This window comes from Rhineura floridana, chromosome 8 (genome assembly GCF_030035675.1).
Source record: "Rhineura floridana isolate rRhiFlo1 chromosome 8, rRhiFlo1.hap2, whole genome shotgun sequence".
Classification (NCBI taxonomy): domain Eukaryota; kingdom Metazoa; phylum Chordata; class Lepidosauria; order Squamata; family Rhineuridae; genus Rhineura; species Rhineura floridana.
Genome location: NC_084487.1, coordinates 114,409,829 through 114,435,407, shown reverse-complemented (window position 1 = coordinate 114,435,407; position 25,579 = coordinate 114,409,829). Strand labels below are relative to the sequence as shown.

Sequence of the window (25,579 nt, the reverse complement as noted above, 5' to 3'; positions counted from 1 at the left end):
GGTTGAGAACAGTAACAGGGATTTTGGCGTGAAAAAGGTTGTTTGAAAATTGGTACTGCGGCCTGATTATGAGCACCCACAGGAGAGCTGCCAGATCATTTTGCTTCCAAGTACAAAAGTTCTACTTCATCAGCATCCCTACCTGAAATGCAAACTGAAGTGGAGAGAGTGCAGAGCAACTCAGAAACAGATCAGAATTTTTTTTTTAATGCACAGATACAGTACGAGGTAAATCTTGGAATTAACGCACACCCTTGGCATATATGTGTACTTAATATATTTGACTTTCCATGTAGAAGGTAGTTTTCCTCAATTCTTTTGTCAGCTGGAACTGTCCATTTCCATGCCATTTTAGTTCTTGCTTTGTGTTTGTCATGGATTGTGCTGGACTACCCTTGTCCACCAGGCTGCACGATTGGATCGCCAGACTCTGCCCCAGACTCATCCACAAGAGTGTCCCTGTTTTCATATTGCAAGATGTTGGAGGGCATGCATTTCTCAATGTCACTGTCTCACTCTCTTTTTTCTAATTCTGTAGCTATCTCAGCAATTTGGACAGGCTAACAGCTCCTAGCTATGTCCCAAATGAGCAAGATGTCCTTCGCTCACGAGTAAAGACAACAGGAATTATTGAGACTCAATTTTCATTCAAGGACTTGCACTTTAGGTATGAAAGCCATTGTTTAATGTTTCTTCCTGTGATTAATATGCATATGGTTTTAGATAAGAGCCAAATCAGCCTGTCCAATTCAGACTGCTGGTTCTGCAACCTCGAACGACTTAAAGGGCTGTAGAAAGCTTTAGTGTGACCATGGCCATGACCAGCAACCTGAGCCTCCCCAAATCCAATGTTCTGCCTGAAACAATACAGTTCTCCCAGCAGCGTTGGCTTTGGAAAGGCTCTCTGGTTGTTAGCTATGCAAACATTCCAGCTGTATACAATCAGTTTCCAAGACATTGGCAGGAAAAATGAAATAGAATTAAAATTATGAGTTGCTATACATAGCCCTACTGAATTTAAGCTGTCTCTGAATCTCTAGCAGTTCTCTTCTCATACGTTTTATATATTATGGTTAAGCCGTGTAGGTGCTTCCAATCCTCCAGTCATGTGCATCAGTTCAACATGCAGATAGATGATTTTCTCCAAATTGCTGGAGGACTTAGTTGGTAGGATTTGGCATAGCATGGAGGAATAGGCCCAATCCATGCAATAAGATGCTGCACACCACCAACCAGATTGCTGAGCAATCTAAATTAGCTTCTTTCTGGTAAGATACACTTTAAAAGATCTTTATAGACAGAGAACAAACTATTATTGGAACTGCAGGATTATCTCTGCCTGTCCTGCTTTTGTGTCTAGCTTGCTTATTCCCAGTTTGCCCTGGGACCTGGCTTGTCTCTGTACTTTGGCAACTGCAAGGGTACTTAGGTGCAATCCAACTTACACAAGTACTCCAAACTCCTTCCACTCCGGTTTTTGCCAGGAAAGCCCTTTGGACCAAATTGTTTTGCCTGCTGGATCCATCATGCTTTGAGATGTCTGTTGGCTTTGGGGCGTAACATATCATTTCCAATTCTATTATTTAAAAAGTGGTTCTTGTTGTTGGGGGGTTGGAGGTAAATCAATATTTGTAACATACTTTGCATACTATTTACAACATTAGGTATGCAAATAGCAAAGAAATAACAAACTCTCATGCAAGAGGCATGGATTGGTTTAACAAACACTCCAAATGTGCCTAGTTTCCAGCGGCAATTCTGATTTTCTGGTATTTGTCCTTAGTAAACTACTATCCACATTTTGTCCCCCCCCCCTCTCTCTGTCTGTCTTAAAACAGTTTAAGGCAGTAATCCTAACCCTATTTATCTGAGAGTAAGCCCCATTGAATTCAATATGATTCACTTTTGAGTAGATGTGATTAGGATTATGCTGTTAGTGTGTGTGATTACATGTTGAGTCACTGTTTTTAAGGTTTTAGCTGAGGCTGGGTTGAAATCCCCACCCCCAAGAATTTCCTAAAAATATTCTCACCCTGTGAAAATAGGGACAGTTTTTCTGCCACGTTCGGGGGTAGGGGTGGAGAAATTTATCCACAAATAAGTGGGTATACAATTGCAGCCTTAGGCTCTTGCAGGAGGGGCAAATATTTTTGATATTCAACTATGTGACTAGTCCTATGCAATAATTAATTATTTCATATAGTATGAAAAGAACAGAGCAATACAAACATTATTTCAGATCTACCAGCACATTTCAGGATCCTCCTTATCACATATTTAAACTTCCACCTTACTAATCAAAATTAATATGTATATTTTCCCCATATACATAAATTATTTCATATCAATTTTAATTTATATATTTTATAATTAGATGGTGACTAACTGTAAGTTTCTTGGTTGTATGAGTAAAGTGCCAGTGGACTGCTGGAGAATGCAGATTTATTAGCTGGCATACCTAAGCCCCTAAATGTAAGGGTTAGAGTGCTCTGAAATTACTCATACATTTCAGGGGTTCATTTTTAGCAAAATGTTCTTGCTATTTTCATCAACATATTTCCACCTCTTTCTTTCCGTTTGGACAGACCCTTAAACCGTGTAGCCTTGCAGTCAGGTTTGTGAGTCTCTATGCGTGATAATAGCATTTATTTCCATATAAATGCCAGAAAATGTCAGGACACTTAAACCCATTTTTTGAGTTCTCACAGAAGTTCACCTTGTTTTATTTGTTTATTTATTAAATTTATATCCTGCCCTTCCTCCCAGAAGGAGTCTAGGGCAGCATGAGCTTGGGCCAGTATCCCCATATCGGAGATAGGGGGCTAAGACTGAGAGATGACAACTATCTAAGGCTTCTTATACGAGATTAGTGATTGAAGTAATATTTGACGTCCTGGTTCACAGTGTATCCTCTTGGCTGGTATACTTCTGATGCAGACACCGTCCACCAAATCTCTGAGATTTGTGAAGATAAAATCATCATGGCAATTTTTACCCCCATGCAATGTGTTAATCAACCCCATGTGCCTTCCATAACCAGTGGCAGGGATGCAGTGAGTGGATGTGCATATTAATAATTTGTTTCATTTCCTAGGATGTTTGATGTGGGAGGTCAAAGATCCGAGAGGAAAAAATGGATTCATTGCTTTGAAGGAGTTACTTGCATAATATTCTGCGCAGCCCTAAGTGCTTACGACATGGTCCTGGTGGAAGATGAAGAAGTGGTGAGTCAGAACAGCAAACAAGAGAGGGGAAGAAAGTTGCTATTTTGTGAAGAGGATTCAATGAGCCTTGGATGGTTCATTAAGAACATTGTTCTGCTCTGATAATCTTAACCCAGTGAATTCCTACTGCTTTGATAAGAAAAGTGAATCAGAGTTATAGAGGTTAATGGGAACTAACAGCCACCTTTTCCCCCACTGTAACAGAACAGAATGCACGAGAGCCTTCACCTGTTCAACAGCATTTGTAACCACAAGTACTTCAATACTACTTCTATTGTACTGTTTCTAAACAAGAAAGATCTATTCCGGGAAAAAATAACGAAAGTTCATCTCAGAGTCTGCTTTCCAGAATATAATGGTAAGTTTAGATTGGGGTGGGGAACCTGTGGCCCTCCAGATGGTGCTGGACTCCCAGCATGGCCAATAGTGAGAGATGATGGGAATTGTAGTCCAGCAACATCTGGAGAGCCACAGTGTAGTCACCACAGGTTTGGACATTTCACTTCTGTTGTTTCTGTGGACTGTTTCACTAATTACTTGCGACAAATTTGAGTCTGCCCCTGAGCCAACCAATCTTGGCTGTCACTGAGCATGCCACTATGATAAATGTAAACTCATGTTTGTAATACTCATGTATTAGCTTTTTTGCTTGCTAGCCTGCTGAATTCGGGGATACACATTTGCCCACCTTGAAAAGCCCCCAAACTGAGTTCTGCTCCCCCAAGTTCTTTTCTGGGTCCTATCATAATCCTGCCTTCTTCTCAATTATCTGCCCAAGCCTAGCAGTGGATGGCTGCTATAGCAACAACAGCACCAGAGAAGGACATCTGGAGGCCTGAGAGGCCGTGTCATATATAATAATAAATAATAAAAAATATTATTATATGTTATTATATATAAGCATGTGACAGGGAAGAAGGAAGGTGAATGGCATCATTCATAAAGTACGGCATGCATGAAGGGGAGTGGGAAGGAGGGGTAAAGTTATGTGATAACCTGTGATATGTGAGAGATGGAGGGAGCGAAAAAGTGATATGGCCCATTTGTCCACTTAGAACAGAGGTTGAGAACTCCAGGTCCAGTGGAGGCTGATCCACCAACTGCACTTTGCTCTCAGCCACCTGCCTTCCTTCTTACTTCCAACTGGTTCAGGGGGTGGCAGCTGCCTGTCATCTGCCTCCTCCTTAGTCTGAGCATTGCCATTGTAGAACTCAACAGGGGGGAGGAGGGGGACAAAATTAGAATGAGTCAACTCATTGGCTCTGCCAGTGGCTCTGGCTCCACCTGTTATTGGTTGTGGCTCCATTGTCTTCTTGTCTTCTGTCCCAATGGTCACCAGCTGCCACTGGCCCAGGTCTCTCTTTCTGGCTTCCAGGACTCTCCCCAGGCCCCACCCCTACCCCCAAGCCCTACCTCTCCTCACTGGCCTTGCTCCACGCCCTGCACAAATGTTTTCACCTGACTGGAATGTTTCCTTGAACTGTGATAATGTCTCTTCCTTGGCCGGAGAGAGGACAGAGGTGTGTCATTGTGTATACAAACCTCCGACTTTTGCATGGCTTGAACGTAGCCTACTGTACCAGGGTAAAAGTTGCATTCCATCATTCTACCCACTTTTACCCCCACCTACCTCTGGCATGCCTCCCCCAGAAGATTGGGCATGAGGGAATGCAGCCCTTAGGCTGAAAAAGGTCTCCCCATTCCTGAGTTAGTGCAACATTACTTGGTGCCAGCAGGGATCCATTTTCTTACTTTTTTCCTGACTGGAAACAAACAGCAGAAATAGATTTATGAGGCCTTTGGTAGACATCCATATATTACTAGCAGGCCGGGTCAAACCTGGTGAGTCACAAGCTGTGTAGGCCAGCTCTAGATACAGTCATGGCTCCAGTAATATGACAGATTGCAAAGGGGTAGTTTCTGGAAAGTGTAATAAATATTTAATCTTACTCATTATCCATTACTTTTCTATGTCAATGAAAGAGAGATTCTTTGCATGCAGTAAACGAGAATTACAGTGGCATGTGCATGTGCACTGAAGACTTTTGTGTATGAATATTTTTTTTGGTGGATGCTGCACTAGACAGACTGTGTGCCAAAGGAAGGAAAAAGTTTTAAAAAGTGTGACTTTTGACAATCCCTTTTGCCTTCTTCCAACCAGGACCAAACACATTTGAAGATGCAGGAAATTACATCAAGAACCAATTCTTAGATCTGAATCTAAGAAAAGAGGATAAAGAGATCTACTCCCACATGACCTGTGCCACCGATACCCAGAATGTGAAGTTTGTGTTTGATGCTGTGACAGACATAATCATCAAAGAGAACCTAAAGGACTGTGGGCTGTTTTAGCTCTTCAACCTGTGCCACCTTCTCATCCCATTGTTTCTCTCTTCTTTGGACTCACTTTCATTTGTAGGATGTTTCTGGTTAAGGATGCAATCCTATGCACACTTTCTTGAGAGCAAGCTTTCATTGCAACCAGTAGGACATACTTCTGAATGGAGGATGGACAGATCAGTCTGTTTCTGATTTGTGGCAGTTTCACATGTGTACATTCATAAAACTGCTCCATCCCATTTCTGAAATAATCTGTGATTTAAAAAAAATGAAAATTAATATTTAAATACATATTTTAATACATATCACAAAATAATATTTACATACACATTTTATATCAATGTACACCTTTCTAATCATATGCTGTCCTAAAATATGCATTTTTATGTGTTTTCAGCTGATATAGAAAAATTCAGAAACGTGAGAAATCTAAAGGATAATTACATTCTGATTAGGTTGGTTTGTTTAAAAAATGCAGTTGAGCTACAAATGGGGGGAAAAGAAGTAGAAATGATAGTGTGAAAACTAGTCCTTTTTGGCTAGCTAATATGTTTGAGTCAAGTCACATTTTAACACATGCATGAGGTTCTTTCTCTTTCTCTCTCTCTCCTTCTAATTTAATTTTCCATGATCCATCCTTTTGATCTTGTTGAAAATTTTAGTTAGCCTGTACACTACTGCAATCTTTACTCGCCCATCCCTAAAATCTGAAATAATATGGCTGGCATAACATACCCAACTCTAAAATTCCCATTCGCAAATGTGCTTACAACAATGCCAGAAATCTCTTTCTAAAATGTTGACCCAGAATTGTGATTGGCATTGACTCATTGGCATTGATTGGCTGGTGCTGCATGATGAGTTGTGTGGTGAAGCAAAATATCTTTAAGGGCCCAATTTGCCAAAGTTAAGCACTTTTATGTCCAGTTGATCTCAGTGGAAGAGAATGAAGCACATGCTTAACTTTCCCAACAAAATTCACTGGCCTGAAATGTTGACTGGATCATGCCCTCTCTCTCTCTCTCTTTTGCAAATGCTGAAAGAAAAATGTCCTGGCTATCATTCTTGTCAGATACTCTATATGGCAATACAACGTTTTGGTAAAAATACACATTATAATATCACATCAGTGGGATGAATAGAAAAATGATAAATTAAGGAAATTCTTATTGCTTGTAATATCATCCTCTGGCTAATTGATCTCTTCCCGCCCAGAAAGTCTTCAGTTACCTTTATTTGTCTGTTGGGTTAAATGTCATACCCTGCTTCTCTTAATAGAAAACCAAAGCAGTTTACATTAATAAAATGTATGCAAATATTGTTATAGCACTAAAAGCTTGTTTGGATAAACAGGTCTTAATTTGCCTACAAAAACTCTGTAAGGCTTTGGCAGGCCTCCCAGGGATAGAGGGCATCACGGAACACAGAGCATGACAGAAAAGTGCTTCATACTTTTGCTGATCTTATATTAGATCATTGGCTGGATTTGAAGCAAGCACACAGGCCCATATCAGGAGAGGTCAACAGTAAGATCTACATGTCTTAGGCTGGTTTAGGGCTTCAAAATTAAAACTAGCCCCCTGATTTGAGTGCAGAAACTGATAAGAAGTCAGCGCAGAGCCCTGAAAATAGGGCTCCTTAATTCACAACTGTTGATTTCCCATCAAGAGATGAATTGTTTCATTCTTCCGTTATTGCCGTTTCTGACCACTCTTCAAGGGCAGCCCAGCATAAAGTGTATTACAATTGTCTCTCCTTGAGGATACAGATGCGTGGACAACAGTGGCTAGTTCTATAGTAAATGCTGAAGATGTCAGATGAGGCATAATTGGTAAAAGGCACTCTGAGCTACAGCTGCCACCTGTTGGTACAACACCAAATCCAGACTCTCCTGATTAAGAGGAGATATATTTTTTATCAAGGAGTTTCTCTCTTATCAAGTCTAAGGAACCCAGAACAACCATAATTCTTGTCTAGATGCAACTTGAGGTTGTCTGTTCCCATCTAATCTAGCAGTAGCAACACCAGAGATGGGGAAATCTGTTGTCAACCACATTGGGTCGGAATATAACTCCCATCATCTCTGACCACTGGCCATGCTGGCTGGAGCTGAAAAGAGTTATAGTCCAGCTGTATCAAGGAGAGCCACAGGTTCCCTGTTGCTGCCATAGACAGGTTTAGGACTGAAGCTGCTGCCATAGAATTGATTGAGACTGAAAAAACAGAACTGGTCATCATCGGCATACAAATGGCAGCTTACTCCCAGCAGGTTCATATAGATAGACCCAGCAATGAGGATAGATGGCAACCCTTAGAATGAGGTAAATAATGCTGCACAGCAACTGCATAGGTTAAGGTTAACCTTTTGTTCTAAAAGTAGACTAGATGGTCTGGTCTCAACAGACAAGCCTTCAACATTAATGGGAAAATCCCCAAGAAGTGCTCTAGAATCATGCCAGATTCATCCATCTATCCCTAAAAAGTGAACCTTTGTGACTCGTCATTTAGCCTATGGATTCATTGAGGAGGCTCAGATGTTATATCGTTGTCTAGGTTGGTAAAAAGCAGTAATTTGTAATCTTGCACTGGTGTAGCTCTGTGGTGTTGTGACAGCCAAGATACTTCACCTTGAATATGAAATTCCACCCACCAGTGTTCATATCAAAAACTTGAGCAGCACATCTTAGCACCAATATTGCAAGGAAGAAAGTTGTACAGTAGGGTGGTCAGGACACTAGGAGATTGTCCAGCCTAGGATTTCTAATATTAGATGCACACATTTCTTCTTGCTAAATTCCATCTGCTTTCAGCACAAGCCCTGCCCCTTTGTCTGGATGATAGCACTAGGAAAACAGAATGTGTCCAGTCATTTCTGAGTATGAAGTCAATATGAAATGGGGCAGAATCACAGGAACTGATGTTCACTGCACTACTGGCAGCACAGAGTGGGCCACATTTATGATCCCATTTTGGATGTTATACTAAGAGATGCAGAATGAGTGAACTGTTCATCAGGTTTATTGTATATGGCCAAAGCCATTCATGGAGCAGAACTAGAACCAGCTAACAATACGTGGCTTCCATCTCTTTCTCCTTGTAGTAATAGAAACATGCATTTTCCTTCCCCACGCTATATAATTTGCATCAGGTGGAAGGGAGGTAGGGAGACGGAAATGCGTGATGCGATGTCATGTCTCATATTTCCATTTCTACACATTATGGGAGGAAAACAAAGGATCATCTTAACACAGATTTGATGTTTTCCTAAGCGGCAGGCCCATCTTCCTCACATCTAGTTCTGCCTTTAAAAATATGAGTTTATTGTTATGCTCACCCCAATTCTCTGAGTGTTGAGACCACCAAGAGTGCAGCATGTACACGGCTCAGTTTCCTTTGGAATGAGGCCAGTCACTGGAGGCGTGTGGCATTTAGGTGATATGTGGGGTTTTCTTACACATGTGTACAGGTGATCATAGGTGGAGAACTCCAGCAGATGTCCCAAGCCTCACTGCTCCCAGTCAGATTGCTAGGGGGACAGAATCAGCCCTCTAAATGCTCCCAGAGTCAAAAACTCAGCCTCACACTCCACGTGATTCCAAAAATCCCAGTTGGTTGTCTTTCACACATGGAGACCACCTCCAGTCAGGGGATGAAGAAAGATGGAGGAAAGACATGCCCCCTTCCCAGAAAGACTCTCTAGCCATTACAAAGATCAGCCGTTCAAGCCCAATTCTCCAAAAGGCAATCCATCCTGCACTTGCCCAACAGGTTTCACCCACTCTAGCAGCTTGTAATTACAACCAGGTCATGAGAGTTACATGGGAATTTAAGCTGGACAAGTCGCTCTATCAGATCCAGCCAATGAGCTGTTGGGGCTGGGGCAAGGCAAAGGTGGTCAACAAAAGGAGATTTCCTTTTACTCAGACTATGAAGAAGTCTGACTTGGAAGCATTTATTCCATTTACAAGCGGTGCTCCCCTTTGATTAGTGCTGGAGTGGCTTTGAAGATGGGTGTGGCTTCTCCATTGTATTAGGGAAAGGGAGCATTGTCTTCACAACAAGGGGATATTTCCTTCCCTCCCTACAGTGTGCTGCAGCCTCACAGCACAGTGCAGGGAGAGTCAAGGCAATGCAGGGACACTTCTCTCTCAGTGCTGTCCTGCAAATTGTAGCACAGTGATGTGCGAGTTATTCAGTTGCCTAGACAGACAACTCTCCCACTCATCTGGGATAATACAGTGTGAGTTGCCTGGATGCCACGCAGTTGGGTGACTCTTTGTCTTGTGCAGTGCTGTGCTGTGACTTGTTCTTCTGTGGCTGAAGAGTTTGTGAGCAGCCATAGAAGATACAAGCAAGTTTAAAGGCATCATTGGGTTTTGGGAACAATGCTATGGTCTGAAGGCACATGAGGCAGCACCTTGCTGAAGCTAAGCAGGGTCAGGTCTGGTCAGTGCCTAGATGGGAGACTGCCTGGGTAAGCCATCTTGGGTTTCTATCATGAAAAGGAAGGCGAGGTATAAATGTAATAATAAATAAATTTTTGTGCCCCACAATGCCTACTTCACTCCTACATAGCAGCTTCAGCTTAGTCCTGGTGTTACCTGCCTTTCAGTGGCCTACTGGAACAAGGGTCATATGGCTAGTCATCCTGTCATTCCCTGTTGAGATGGTGGTGGTGCAGAGTCTGGATCCCTGCCTGACGTCTCTTGGGTCACCAGTTCAAAACCTAGTGTGAGCTTTGGTCCTGACAAACTTACAACAGTGGTAAATTTGGCTGTTGATCATGAAAGGGAATGATATATGCTAACTTAGTAGGTCTCTGCCATATCTGCGATCTCTTTGCATATTTGCTTCTGAAATCCAACCCTTTCACTGTTTTGTTATTTGCATTTCTGGATGCTGTTATTCAATAAATCATATCTAAAATAAATATTGTCCATAGGAAGAGCTTTCTTTAAAAGCTTCACAATATAAACATTTGAACATCACAGCAGCATAGTTCAGGAGCATGGAAAAAGGAACTGCAAAACCCAACATTTAACTTCCTGCTACAATGCTCTTCAAACTAAAGAACAATGGCTAAGTTCCACCTATGCATTTCATCAATATACAGTGCAGTGCACTCCATCTAAAGGGAAGCTTGAGCATAATTAGAAATGGACTGTATGAAACACTAGACTTACTCAAATTGTGACCACATGTTGATAGAGATAAGCAGATGCCCAGAAGATGTATCTGCCTCACTATGGAGAACACATAATAGTCCTTCATTACAGTAGCAGATGGCATGGGGGGAGGGACTGTGGCAGTCCCCTGACCACTGGTCAGTCATCCCACTGCTGCATTTGCACCACGCCAACCATGCCATCACACGCCCCTCCCCCTCTGCTTCCATGTAGCAGCAGTGACATGTCACAACTGCTTTATGAAACTTTAAACAGATTTTCAGTGGTTCTGATCCTGCTTGGAAACTTCTATACTTGCTGCTCTTACTTGTGTTTATTAGCATACCAGTTTTTCCAGCAAAGTTCCAGACCAGGCCTAGGTGAAGGCAGAGCCTCTCCATTAAACCTCCAAAGATAGGCGGTGATTCAGGCAAAGCCCCTTGCGCATTAAAATCAGGCAACAGTGGGCTAAGGGGCTGCATAGGCTAACTCTGTGTCCTGACTGGACTCCCTTCCTACCATACGCATATATGACGACCACAAGAAAAGATCCTATGCACATACCAATGTACGCATGTAGAACTCTCAATGTGAGGAGTGAATCAGTATGTGCACAGGACTGTTTCACACAGATATCCAGTGCATGGCTGGAAGGAGCCCTGGCTAGCAAGTGTGTGGGCAGGGAGTGGGGTGCAGCCCTATAACCTCATTATGTAACATGTGTGTGTGTGTATGGATATACTCCTAAGGTGAGGGTGTTTCTCCACATTCCAGGTAGGATTTACTGAGAAGAGTGGGATAGTTTAGCTTCTACTTCTAATATTAATTAAATGTAACTGGAAATGATACATTTGCTGTACCATTTAAATTTAATTTGAAATGGCATCAAAGAAAGCTGCAGAAGAGCTGGGTCTTAGAGAACAGAGAAAACCTAATATAATCTTTCATTAGTATAGAACACAGATATTTTCTGAATAATGAGTCCAAAACCTTTGATTAGAGAACAGGGAAAAAATGGAGGAGAGACATAAGAAACTAGGTAGAAAGAGCTAAAATGCATACTTGTGTAAGTTAGCCACAAAAATCTAGCCTGTTCACACATTTATGTCCATCAACTAATTTTGCCACACTTGACTAAAATAATGACAGGCAGCTGAATGTGTCAGCTTACTCCTTTGGAAAGCACTGCCTTTGAGGAGACACGAGTCAATAAGAAGATTCTGTCCATAGTGTAATATTTGTGATATCCCATTGATATACACATGCATTGTCCGTTGACATTGTGGTCCAACATCGGTTGACTTTATGGTCAATCTTTGACCAGCCCTTATGTATGCATGTGTACACGCTGAGCAATCTTGTGCACCTTTACCAGAGCTTGGAAAAGTTACTTTTTTGAACTACAACTCCCATCAGCCCCAGCCAGCATGGCGCTGGCTGATGGGAGTTGTAGTTCAAAAAAGTAACTTTTCCAAGCTCTGACCTTTACTTATGAATAAGACCCACTGTGATCAATGGAGCCTACTCCCAGCTAAGCACGCACAGGATTTTAGCTTGAATCAGAAGAACATAAACAGATGCAATCCTGCACACAACGCAGGATGCATAATTAGGACATGTCTAGAGCCAAAACACAGACTTGGCATTGGAACACACAAGCAGAAAAGGAATGGAAGTGAAAATTGATTTTATTTTCATTTTAATGGTGCACTGCCTAATTGACACTTCTTGAACCAATACGTGAACTGAAACACAGCTATCTTTCAAAATTTGCTCCTCTCCAAGTTTTGTGATGCAGTTCTCCAACCAAACAATATGTACAAAAATGCATGTGGTAAGGTAAAATGTGCATAAAAATGCACATATTAGTTAAAATAACATACAAAAATGCATCATAATATGGGAAATTCCTTGGAAAAAATGTGTGGCTTAGTCATAACTTCATAAGAAAATGCATTTATTAGGAGAAATCCAGGCTAAAATGGTGACAAATTTAAATGAGATTTTTTTTAAAAAAAATCTGGCATTATTGCAAAAACGTGGAGAACTGAATTTAATACTGGAAAAATGAAAAACTTAAGATTGCCAAAATTGGCAGATTTGTTCATCCCTATACCAGACCAAGATATGGGTCCAATATTGGTCAGGGCCAGGGCACAATTTGGTGAATCAATACATGCTAGGAAAATTTCAGGAGAGGTTCAGAGCACATTACCTAAGGAAACCTCCACGGTTACATCATTTTCATTACTTGCAGGGGGAAAAAACCTAAAAAAACAAGTCAGACAGATACAGATCAGGGCAGAATAATGCCATACATAAAAGGCAGAAGACAAAAATATACCTTTCTGGTGTAAACAAATAAGAAGCAAGAACACTTAGCAATTTGTTGCCAATTTCATCTGTGACCTTGCTTCCTTCCTCACCTCACCTCCCAGCAGCCCTTCTTAACCCAGAACAGCCAATCAGGCGGTTCTGCCCTGCCCAGAAAAAACATCAGAAGTTGAGCAATTTAAACAAGACATAATTCTTGATCAACATTAATGAACGTACATAATTCAGCCACATGAGGGCATGCTGGCATCATCTACTTTGCACTTTCTTAGCAATGTTTCTCAATTATTTTAGTAGCAGCAGGAACTATTCCAATGGGACCATACATTAGAAAGATCATATAAAATAAGTCAATCAGCAGTTGGCTGAAAGTGTCCCCAACTTTCCTCATTCTAGGAAAACTATGGCCTTAATTTAATGAAAATGATACAGCCACAAGTGTATTACTATAGTATATACTATCGCCAGCATGGATTTTTTGCATTTCACAATGTTAAATTGAAAATATCCCCCATACCATTCTGATGCTTCCCATAAGCTCATATAAAAACAAAACCTTACAAAACTTATAGTCCTGAACTCAGAAATGCTTGCTTAACAGCCCTTTAAATTTCATGGCGATACACAAAACAGTCAGAGAGAAATGAGAGTTCAAAGTGTAAAAAGAGATAAAAAAAACCCCAAAACAGACCCCTGTTGGACTTTTTTTTGGTCATGATTCTCATAATTTGTTGAAATTAATTAAAAATCAGCCATGTTCACAGAGTACATGTAATCCTATTCCTGACCTTGCCCCATACTCTGACCTTCATTTGCTGCAGTTTAAAATGTGTTAAAATAAGCCTGGCCAATTTTTAATTAATTTAAGAAATTTAGCATTGGAGTCATTGATAAGCCTGGGCATGCTCAGTAAGAACTAACTGTCAGTGTTCTGAAAGCCAGACTCACAGCTGCATGGCTTGGCTAATCAGGGGGCAATACCCATGCCAGACCTTTATATCACTTTAGACAGTCATGGCTTCCCCAAAGAATCCTTAGAAATGTAGTCTGTGAAGGGTGCTAAGAGACTCCTATTCCCCTGACAGAGCTCCAGTGGCCAGAGTGGTTTAACTGTCACCTGACTGAAGCCCTGTGAGGGGAACAGGGAGTCTCCTAGCAACTCTCAGCACCCTTCACTAACTACACTTCCCAGGATTCTTTGGGAGAAGCTATGACTGTGAAATAAAGGTCAGGTGTGGGTGTGGCCAGGGACAGTTTAAATTTGGTTTTGGTTTAAATTTGGGTGGGAGGCATCAAGCTGTAGGTTAAGAACTGCAGCTTTAAGAACTTGTGCTTGAGCTGGCTTTCCCCTCCTCTCTCCCATTCTTTTTCCTCATGTGCAGTGGTGTAGTGGCAAATTCAGAAGGGCAGGATTCATTTGTGATAGTCACAGCCACACCCCATCATAGCCACACACCCTTCTGAGATCATAGAATAATCAGGCCAGGCTTAAATACTGCTTTCTGCTTCTCTATCACTGTCACCATTTGACTGTCTTTTCTCACTGTCAGAGATATTGCTTGAATCACTGAATTCAGCATCTACGCACTACCTGCTGCTGCCAAACTGCTTGGTGATGTAGATGGGATGCTATCATCAGGATCTGCTGTCTCTTCACAGAATTCTCACTCTCCACAACGTCTTGGCTTTTTGAAGAAGGTACTAATAAAGGCTTGCTTGCAATTGACACTCCTTGGGAATCTTCTCAGTGGCTAACACACTCCCCTTTCATACTGATTGGCTCATAGGACACTGGAGACAACGAGACCCTGCTGGGACCTGGCAGGGGTCATCTTAGAATTTATTTTTGTAAGCCACTCTGACAGCCTTTTTAACTAAAGGGTGGGATAAAAATGCTGTAAATTAACATCTTGGTATGTGTTTTGAGCCAAGAACTGTATTGTAATATTATGAGAAATGTGAAATCTAAAGGATTAATACTTTCCAATCCACATATTAGTCTGGGAAGTGCAGATCAGGACAGTTCACTATAAAATGGAGCTTCAGCGAAATTCTCCTCCATCCCTACAGGCCTCTGAGCTGCCTGGAGGTTTGTGTCCCATATGCATGGGGATCCCAGGGCTACTGACAGGGCTGCTGGAGACAGCGTAATCACCCAGGCCAGTGAAAATACAATGAGAATAAATTAAACAACCAACAATTTGCTGCCCTTTCATGCCATTCAAAATCAGCTGCCTGAAACAGCCTCCTCACTCTGGAGAAAGAAAGAAAAAACAGAATGGTGCCAAATAAGTTATGCCAATCAGCATAATTCACACATTCCACAGCATTTGGTTGTGTTTTAAAATTGAAATCAGTCTGCAGGAAAACTGGCCTTAACATCACACCGATGCTCAGAAAAATCTATTCCCTCCTCCCTTTCAACAACCAGAAACTCACACACTACTGTAACACCAGGTGGTCCTGTTAAAAGCTTTTTCTTCACTGGTCTTGGAAAATAAGAGGCTCATTTTTCAGAATGAATGAGTCCCGCCAAGTACTTAAATGTCTAGGGGCAGGAAGAGATCTGACTGTGAATCTGACGGCAAGGGCCATATCAGAGCTGATTTTGTGTGTCACTGTTAGAGCCTTTTTGGCTAAAGTGTAGAGTATAAATGGTGTAAATCAGGAATGGGACACCTTTTGCCCTCCAGATGTTGTTGGACTCCAGTTTCCACCATCCCTGACCATTGGTCTTGCTGGCTAGGGCTGATGGGAGTTGTAGTCCAAAAACATCTGGAGGGCCACAGGTTCCCCATAGCTACTCTATAGAAATAAACTGGTTAAGCAGCAAAAAGTATCCATTCTGTACAGAGAGGCAGCAGATCCAAAGGCTTGCCTGATGCTGACAGACTTGTATCAGGTGTGGGGAACCTTTGGCCCTCCAGATGTTGCTGAATACAACTCCCATCATCCCTGGCCATTGGCCATGCTTGCTGGGGCTGATGGGAGCTGTAGTTCAGCAACGTCTGGAGGGGCAAAGGTTCCCCACACCCAACTAGACCTCCCCCCACCTTCCCCAAGCCCTGGTGGTGACACCCATTCTGGGAAAGTAAGGCAAACACCCCTCCATTCAGTCTAGCCCTATGTCTCAGTAGCCTGAAGCCAGGGTAATCTAGTGGATTGAATATCAGGACGAGCCATAGAAACACATAGAAATTGTAGGGATGGGGGGACTGCACCATTCATCCTTAGGCAGCTTCGTATCCAGCGTCAAAAGCATAATTTCTGGAGAATGGGCTACTGCTAAAGGCACAGGAGTGAGGCCTGGGAAATAATTGGCAACCATCCCTAAGCCCTGACTGAGTTACCACACTTGTACTGATTCAAAAAGTGGCAGTTGCTACCAGGGGTGTAGTCGTCTGGGGTCTCAGGGGGTCTTAGACCCCTTACTTTTTAGGGAGCAGGGTCCCAATGTCTCTAGCATGCTACCACTGTGTTGGCCACTGAGAAGAGTCTTCTAACATGCTTCCTTGTCCTTTCCTTCTGATTGGAGCCAAGCAGAGTGAAAGGAGGTGAGTCAGCTGCTGAGAAGACTCACCTCAGTAGCTAATGCTCTCCCCTTTCATTCTTATTGGCTCATAGGGATGTCTGTTGTTGTGGGAGAAGGTGTTCACAAGGATCTTATTCTCAGGTTCCAGCAGCAAAAAGGGGGGAGGGTGTGTGGCTGTGACTATCATGAAGGGACCCTGCATTTCTGAATTTGCCACTATATTATTGGTTGCTGCTCTGGATTCCAGGGCCATGTATGTTTATTACATAATTGCCATGGCATTGAGGTTCCCAGCTGACTCAACTGTCAGTCTCTGCCGACTGAGGGAAATAGTTTATGGCTGCAGTAAGGTAATTAACAGATAACGGCCAGCAGCCTGGCCATAAATCTGTCAAGCTTGAGGCAAAAAGGCCTGTAGCTAGTGTCAGTATAAATACCGAGAGAGTGAAGAACAGACAATCACAAGCCAGGCTGGCTACAAGGGATCACAGAAGGTCGATGTTGTTTCCAGCAAGAGCCCCAAGCCGCTCACAGCCTTTTAAGTTCCCTCCCAGGTTCAGGTGCTAGCAATCAGCCCTCCAACTCCTGGGACCTTGTAGCCTTAAATGGCCAGAACACCTGGGTTGCTCTGCTATTTGCAGGAGTCTTTGCTCTGCAGGGAGTGGAGGGGCCTCCTGTTCACTCCCTGAGTCTGACCGACGGGCCCCAGCTGTATCCTGAACATCTTCCAGTGGTGGGGGGTCTGGAGTTGCTTCTGGGGTGGGTCTGCTTGTTCCCTCACCTGGATGTGTTGTAGGCAGAGCTGCCCCTAGGCACTGAGAAGCAGGGCAGAAGCCCCCGGCCCTGTGCTTTGGGGGGGCCCGTGCTTGGCGATCTGCGTATATAGAGAAGCTGGGCTGCGGCAAGGTTTTTTCTCTCTTCAGCAGTGCAGCGGCCGTCTCGCCAGCTGCTTCCCGAGCTGATTTTGGGCAGGAAATTTGAATTTCCCGCTCTTGGGGAATCTCCCGCTCTTCGGTTGCGTGCTTGAGCGGTTTTTTCCCTATCCTGCCTGCCCGCTCATCAGCTGTGCAGTGGGTGTGCGGCACTTAGCGAGCTAATTTTAGGTGGGAGGTTTGAATCCCCTGGTCTTCGGCTGCGTGCCTGAGTGGCTTCCCTGTGCTGCTGCCTGCTCATCAGCTGTGCAGCGGGTTTACAGCGCTTGCTGGCTTATTCTGGGCGGGAGGTTTGAATCTCCTGCTCTTTGGCTGCGTGCAGGACCGTGTCCCGTGTGGTGTCGTTTACGTTAGTAAGAAACGATTCGTGTAGTGTAGCATGAAAATTGCGTATCTAGTACTGTTCGCATTGAGAAAAAAATAGTGCCAAGACAACAGAGGCATGAATTTGACAGATAGGTGACCAATAAATAAAATATTATTATTATTATTATTATTATTATTATACATAATTGTGCCGCTAGTTCATTTGAGTGTCGACAACTAAAACATAAGTACCACTGCATCTCCTTTTTTCTTAATTCATTTTTTGTTTACGTTGTGATTTCATTTTAATTTTGTAGATCTATCTATAATTTATTATTATTATAGATTTTTATAATGAATGCAAGTCGTGATCGAGATAAAAACAGAAAATACGAAAGTGGTGCTCATAAGAGAAAAAAGGCTGAGAAGAAAAAAGAAACAGAAAATCTTCAAAGAGATTGGCTGCTTAAATTTTCAAAGACTGCAAAAAATGAGGGTGATCAGGATTCTGTGGAGTCGCTTACAGTTTATGAACAGGACATGTTAAATTCCACTGAAAATGAAACGTATTCTCGTAATATATCAACTTCGACTGAATCACATGAAATCTGTGAAGCATCATGTTCTTCACGTAATACAAACTTAATCGATGAACACAGAGAAAATAATGAAGAAAAGTGTGCGTATAAAATAAATAAAATCTCTCTCTCTAAATATATATATATAGAGAGAGAGAGAGAGAAAGAATGTGGGGGGGGCCAACTATGCTTTTGCCCTGGGCCCCGCACATGCTAAGGGCAGGCCTGGTTGTAGGGATGGGTGAGAATTTCGATTCAGTTCATATTTCAAGCAGAATTTATCAAATTCTCACTTTCCGAAACAATACGAGAACCAAAACACAGCCATCCTTTGAAATTCACATTTATTAGAATTTGGGGATGCAGTTCACCAACTAAACAATATTTATAATAGTGCATGTATTAGGGAAAAGTGTGCATAAAAATGAATACGCGAGTGAAAATAACATGCAACAAGGCATGATGCGATGAGAAATGGCTTGCAAAAATGTGTACCTTTGTCAAAACTGCCTACAGAAATGTGTTTATTTGGAGAAATTCGCACTAAAATGGTGGAGAATTTTCATGGGGATTTTTTTTAAAAAAAAATCGCAGATCTCTTTAGAAATGTAGAGAACTGAATTTAACATTAGAAAAGTGAGAGAGAATCGAAGTTGACAGATCTTTCCATCCCTAGTGTGTTGTGCCAATCCCCTGCTCCTCCTCCTCTGAGGACTCATCTGAGGGGGGCATGACACCAACTCCTTGTGAACTGGGCTGCAGGTTCCACTGTTGCGCACTGCTTTTCTGGACTTTGGTGCTGGCAGGAGCACCTCCAGGTCTCTCCTGCTGGTGGCTCATGGTTGTGGGAAGTTACAGTTGCTACCACTTGGCTGCAACTGAGCTCCATCAGTGCTTTCACACTATGGTAATTAAGAGACAGTTCAGAGTAAGGGTTGATCACCCAGCCACAAACAGATTTGGGAAGAAAATGCACAAACTGGATCATTTCATTTAAACAATTTAGAGAACTCTAGGATATTAGTCCATCCTAGCCCAAATGGGATGATGCCAGTGAGCACTAAGCCATCTGTTTTATCCCTGCCTTTAGTCTGGATGGATTTCTGCTCTCCTTGCTCCTTTGCGAGATTTGTGAGGAAGGGATGTCCATTCTGTTGCATGATGCTCATCAGTAAAGAAGAGAGTCCCGTGTTTTCAGTGAGGTATGATATCCTGCTCCCTATTAATTATTATGATTGCTTATACAGCACCATCACTGACATAGATAGATACAATAGATACATAGATCTCAATACATTAAAAAAAATTGTATACAGCTATTTCATTGAAAACATTGCAGCAGTTTACAACAAATTAAAAACAACCACCATACAATAAAAACATTAAAATACAATTAAAACAAAGGTCAGCTATTGCAAAAGATATCAAAAGACATCCCAGGCTGTGGTCTGAAGGCACATGAGGCCAGCTTCCTGCTGAAGCTACGCAGGGTCAGGTCTCGTCAGGGTCAGGTCTGGTCAGTGTCTGTAAGCTGCCTTGGGTTTCATGGAAAGAAAGGTGGGGTATAAATGTAATAAATAAATAAATAAATAAATCTTAATTGCCTGCATGCGCCTAGTGGAACAGAAAGGTTTTCAGCAGGAATTTAACAGTTAAAACAGAAGGCGCCTGCTGAATATATATAATTATAGAGTTTACAGAGCCAAAAAAGGTTGACAGACTCTTTTACAGAAGGTGCTTCCTGTCTAAGTTCTGACAGTAATAAGGCAGGAGTTCTGTAAGATACATAGGGCAGCCAGGGGCTTCTGGGTTAGCACAGCCCTGAAACCTGCTCGAAGGCCCTGGGCCTGAGATGCATAACTCACCTGCTTTTAGAGCATGGCTCAGGAGATCAGAGTTTAAGGGCCAACTAGATGCTACTTTAATTGCGTTGCTACTAGTCACATCTGGGTTTGTTTTAATTAAATACCAGCCATGCTAAGGGTGATTTGCATTAGGACCTCAGCATGTGGGAAAGAGGAAGCTTAACTCTTCCTTATCTGGTCACAATCCCCCCTGCACCACAGTTAGAACTAGAAACAAAAAGTTCCCATTTGTGCCCATTGAAGCTTTTATTCTAATGCTCATTGCAACATGGGGAACAATTTTCTTTGTGATTGAAGCTGGGAAAGGTAAGCTGTCCCTTTCCCATGTGCTGCAGTCCTGACTCCTGATAGTTATACCCTTCCACATGCCTGGTGGTGTTAATATTTAAAAGACCCAGCTGAATGTGGCTGCTAGCCAAAAAACAACAGTAATGTCTAGTTTGGCCCTAAAGTAGGGATGTGCATCAGTTTTGGATGGATCCCAAATCCCTAGGCAAGACAGGATGCCTCAAAAGTATTTGGGGCTTGTCACAGGTGAAGCACTATCTCTACAAGGTGGCCCAAGTCAAGCAGCGATCCCTGAAGCACTTCAAGGCACCTTGGTGATCCAGGCCAGACATGAAAAATGCTGCAGACAAACATCTAATGAAAGTGAAACTAATGTTCTAAGCTGACCATAGCACTGGGGTGGGATGATGGCGGAAGGAAGAGCACACTACATAGTGGGAAGAGGGCATGCAGGGAGAGTTCCACCATGACTGACAGATCTACACTGTAATTAGAAGGAATGATTTCACCAAGGTCACCAGCATGGAGGAGAGAGCAGCTTTGCAAGATCACAACTTACGTCTTTAAGCTTAAGGAATATGCCGAAATGGGAAGGGGAGAAAGTAGGGAGGAAGAGCTCCTTCATGACTGACAGGTCTACCCTGTAATCAGAGGGAATTATTGTATCCAGAAACTGAACCCTTTTTATGTCTTTCCACCTCAAAATCAACTTTAAAGGTGTTTAGCGCAAATACCCATACATCTATTTGTCTGCAATTTGGCAGGTCTCTCCCCTAAGGAGCCTCTTTCACATCTGCAATTTTCATACCAATTGCCCGTGTAACAGTATGAATGAGTAAGTGATTCCTTTTCACCCGTCCCAAAACTGTAATGGCTGTCCTTACAGAAAAAAACCCACTTAGCCATTCTTCTTAAATCAGACAGAATTCATGCCTTTAGAAGGAATGGTCTTGCCTAAACATTTCATCCAGTTCAGGAAAAAAGAAAGCTACAGATGGTTCCTTTTTGGAAAAAAACACACCCCACATTTTAAAGGTGTCCAGCACAAAAGCTCCTGAGTCTATTTGTCTTTAACTGGGCATACTTCATCCACTCAGGAGGGGCTACTATGCCTACAAATGTAATCCACTTCTATCAAAAGGGGGAAATATTAACCTTAAAAAAAAATCCATTAGTAAATTGGGTGAGGGAACAGGATGAACTCAGATCCCTTAGCAGAATCAGACTGTTTTACGAAGTGCAGAATTAGGGTCCTAACCAAGGATTGTGGCATTATTTTGAGGAACAGGGAACATTATGTTACACAGGGCTTGTTTATGAAAACATACCCTATGCAGATTTTGGTCCTTGTACAACCCTGCAATTTTCCTTGTCTGTCATGAGGAGTTGCCAGGATCAGTGATCTTTCAGACATTGGATATGCTTCATTAGAGTGCATATCGGTCCTGGGGGCAAAAAACCATACAAGTATAACTCCATTTCACTTCATACACTTGAATCGCTTAGTATGTTTTTTAATAATGTTTTCAACCCTTTTTTAAAGTTGTTTTTTTTTAATGTTTTTAACGCTGTTTTGTTTTAATGTATTTTAAGATCTGTTTTTATGATGTTTTAAAGTGTTTTTAGCGCTTTGTTTGCCATCCTGGGCTCCTACTGGGAGGAAGGGTGGGATACAAATTAAATAATAAATAAATAATAAATAAAACACACATAGTTTCACTAGGACACACTTCCCAAACCACCCAGAGTAGGCTGATCCTTTGACAGCTAATGTCCCCAAGTGAGAGGATATATAAACAAATGCAATACATGGCTTAAATAAAGCCCTTATAAGCAGCTTACAATGCTAGACAATATTACAAGTCAATATAAATTATAAACAAAAGCATTAAAGCAGACAGGAACACTAACGAAGGTGGCAAACTTTTTGGTTTTTTAAAATAAATCATCTGTCAAATGTTGGGGAAATAGGGATGTCTCACTACCCAAAAGAGAGTAAAGTTGGTGTTATACAAACATCTCAGTGAATGATTTCTATAAATTATATAAATAACAAATATATTGAGTGCTATCCAGCGTTAGTCATATTCAGAATAGCCATATTGAAATCAATAAACTTGATTCTTCCTGGGGAAAGAGTTTCAAAGGTGAAAGGCCACCACAGAAAAAAACATGTCCCTAGTATTCACCATCCTAGTGGTTCTTGCTGGTGGGCTAGAGAGCAGGGCCTCAAATATTGCCTGACCTGACCATACCACTATTTTTTACCCTCCACATCAGGCCCCCTGGCTTGTGCTTAATGGTGAGTAATGCTGCCACTTTTGAGTGGGAGACAAGCTCAGCTTCCATCGTCAGTGGCCACCCACTGTCTTAACTTACCCAAAATGTAATGCCCTGGGTAGAACCATAGATCTATAGGCCAGGACACTACACTTCGGGTAACTTACTTACTAACTTACTAACTAATGATGGCATTCAGCCACCATGGATGGGAGTTGAGCTTAACTCCTATTCAAAAAGGCTGCTACCTGTCCACCATTGATAGGTGACTGGAGGCCCAGTGGAGGATGGTGAATGGGACCACTGCCAAAACAGTAGTAGCAGAGAAGCATGTGGTGGCTGCAGCTATGGCCCCCAAAGACAGGGCTGGTATCCTACCCTGGTTTTGGGGATGGGGGGCCATTGTTGGCACCATGCCAAGGGCCCCCCAAAGTCTGGCACCAGCTCTGGCAGTCCTTCAGATAACATGGTCCCAAAATGTTTAGTGTTTTAAGGACAAAATCCAGGAGCATGAGTTGGTCTTGGAAATGAATAGGTATTATTATTACTACTAGTAGCACTATTAAATTTATTGCCCACCCTTCACCAGGAGATCCCAGGGCAGGTTACAACAATGTAAAATTCAATATTAAAAACTGTTAAAACAAATTATAGTCACAGGAACAGGGTCGGTCCTGAAAACACACATCTCTGGTGTCAAAGGCCAGGGAAGAGAGGTACACATTCAGCATTCACCCAAAACTATAGTGAAGGTGTTGGAAGTGGGGCAAGAGCAACTCCTGTTTTGTTCTTTTGTTTAAGCTCCAGAGGGAAGATAGAGCTAGGGTCCTCCGGATGGATAGGCTTGTTTACCTTTACCTGTGATGCTCTGACTGACTTCCTTCTGTCTCTAGACTGTGACACCTTTAGGGAAGCTTACCTGCCCCTCCTCCTTCTGCCCTTTCAATTCCTTTGTCCTCTGGCTGTCCGGGAGAGAGGAGACATCCCTTTGTCTCTGCTCTCTCTCTGAGCATGGGGCTAACTCCTACACCTGGGCGTTACACCTCCAACTTAGCTAGTTAGTTAGAACTAGGTATGCCTTTCTATATACTATGTATTTCTCTAAATAAAGTAGCTTTTTTATTTTACTAAGTCTCCAGTCTCAGTGATGCTGATGCAGGGTAAAAGCTTGCTTTCTTAGGCAAACACACACACATGCTGGCACACTCGCATTTCAACATCTGCTGTTACTCTCTGCTGCTGTGGTGCTGCTTTTAAACGAAATTAAGCAACACAACTACACACAGCGCAACAGAAGGTGCCAGATGCACCTCTGTGGAGAGGGAAATCCAGAAAATGCCCTGTCCTGAGCCCCCTCCCCCAAAATAGTTCTGGGAGTGGGGAAATGAACAAGAGAGCCCCCTCTGTTGACCTTAACACCTGACAGAATCTGTAGGGAAGGACACCACAGGAAAGGTCTCAGGGCATTGAATAGTGCCACCCCCATAACTACCATCTGGAAATAGCCCTGGAGGTAGGAGCAGAATCACTGAAATACCCCATCTTCCTGAGCTGCTCCAGAAGGATATCATCGTCAATGGTATCAAAAGCCGCTGAGAGGTCAAGGAGAACGAGCTAGGGTGCACTCCCTCATCTCTCTCCTGACAAATGTCGTCAACCATGGTGATCATGGCAGTTTCAGTGCCAAGACTGGGCCTGAAGCCAAACTGAAATGGATCCAGATATTGTTCAGTCTTCTCCAAGCATTCCTGCAGCTGGACCACCCCCACCCCCTCAAGCACTTGTCCAAAAGGAGATATTTGCCACTGGGTGATAGGTAGAGAAATGTAACCTGATACAGAGTAGATGTAATATGACTTGAATGCCCAGCTCCAACAAACGTACAAGCTCATTCTCATTACGGAATAGCTGCAACATATTCAACTATACTTATTATCCAGATAGGAAGTTATGTGGGGGTTGGAAGCTACTGGACATGGCTGAACACTGAGGACATTTTAAAAAGATATATCCAAATCTTCCAAAAGTCAAAGCAGTATAGGGTCAGTGATTTACCAGAAAGGAGGACAGAGGGAAAGGTAGCATCCCTGGTATAGCCCGACTTGTCTTCTCTTGTTGATCTTAGGGGAAGAAATCTAAAAGGGAGACAAGGAAGAAATCTGTACCTCCTCTTCACACACACATCAAAATCCAAACAGCATTGAAATCTGATGTTACAAATGGGTGTGGATTGCTCAGCGCTTGGATGCTGTTTCCAGTGACATTGTCGTGAAAAACTATAAGGTATGCTATTATAGCCCAAAAGTTGTCTTTATATTAGAAGCCCACCCATCCACACAGGAATAAAGCCAGACTTTATATTCCCCTTGGAAAGCTGTGACAGATTATAGAAACCTTGATGCCCATAGATAAGTTATGCATCCATGGACTGTGTACCAAAATGCTGTAGGTGTATAACATACAAAGAGACAGAACTAGGATATCCCCTAATCTGTGTGTATTCATGAGAAGAGAATCTGGTAGGTGCAGATACAAGTCAAATGTAAAATGTTACAATGGAGGAAACATTTTCTGATGCCACCACACCCAAACATCATTTCCTCAAGTGTTGGACTTCTCCCCCCTCGTCAGGCCTCAGAGTTTGCATCTGGTGCTGTGTAAATGGTTTCTGAGACCCTTAATACTCCTGTTTGATGTAATGCCAGTGTCAAGCAGAGTGCTAAGGCAATCAGGTT

General features: G+C 42.5%; 1 protein-coding gene across 1 annotated transcript in view; it reads left to right on the top strand.

The window, feature by feature from the left end:
- The window catches only part of GNAT3 (G protein subunit alpha transducin 3), a 32,462-nt gene extending 26,862 nt beyond the window's left edge, over window positions 1–5,600 (top strand). Inside the window, exons 5-8 of the mRNA XM_061637863.1 lie at window positions 539–667; window positions 3,095–3,224; window positions 3,429–3,582; window positions 5,386–5,600. Coding sequence (XP_061493847.1) covers window positions 539–667; window positions 3,095–3,224; window positions 3,429–3,582; window positions 5,386–5,576 — 604 coding nt within the window. The 3' untranslated portion in view covers window positions 5,577–5,600. The remainder of the gene's footprint in view (window positions 1–538; window positions 668–3,094; window positions 3,225–3,428; window positions 3,583–5,385) is intronic.
- Window positions 5,601–25,579: the final 19,979 nt, after the last annotated feature.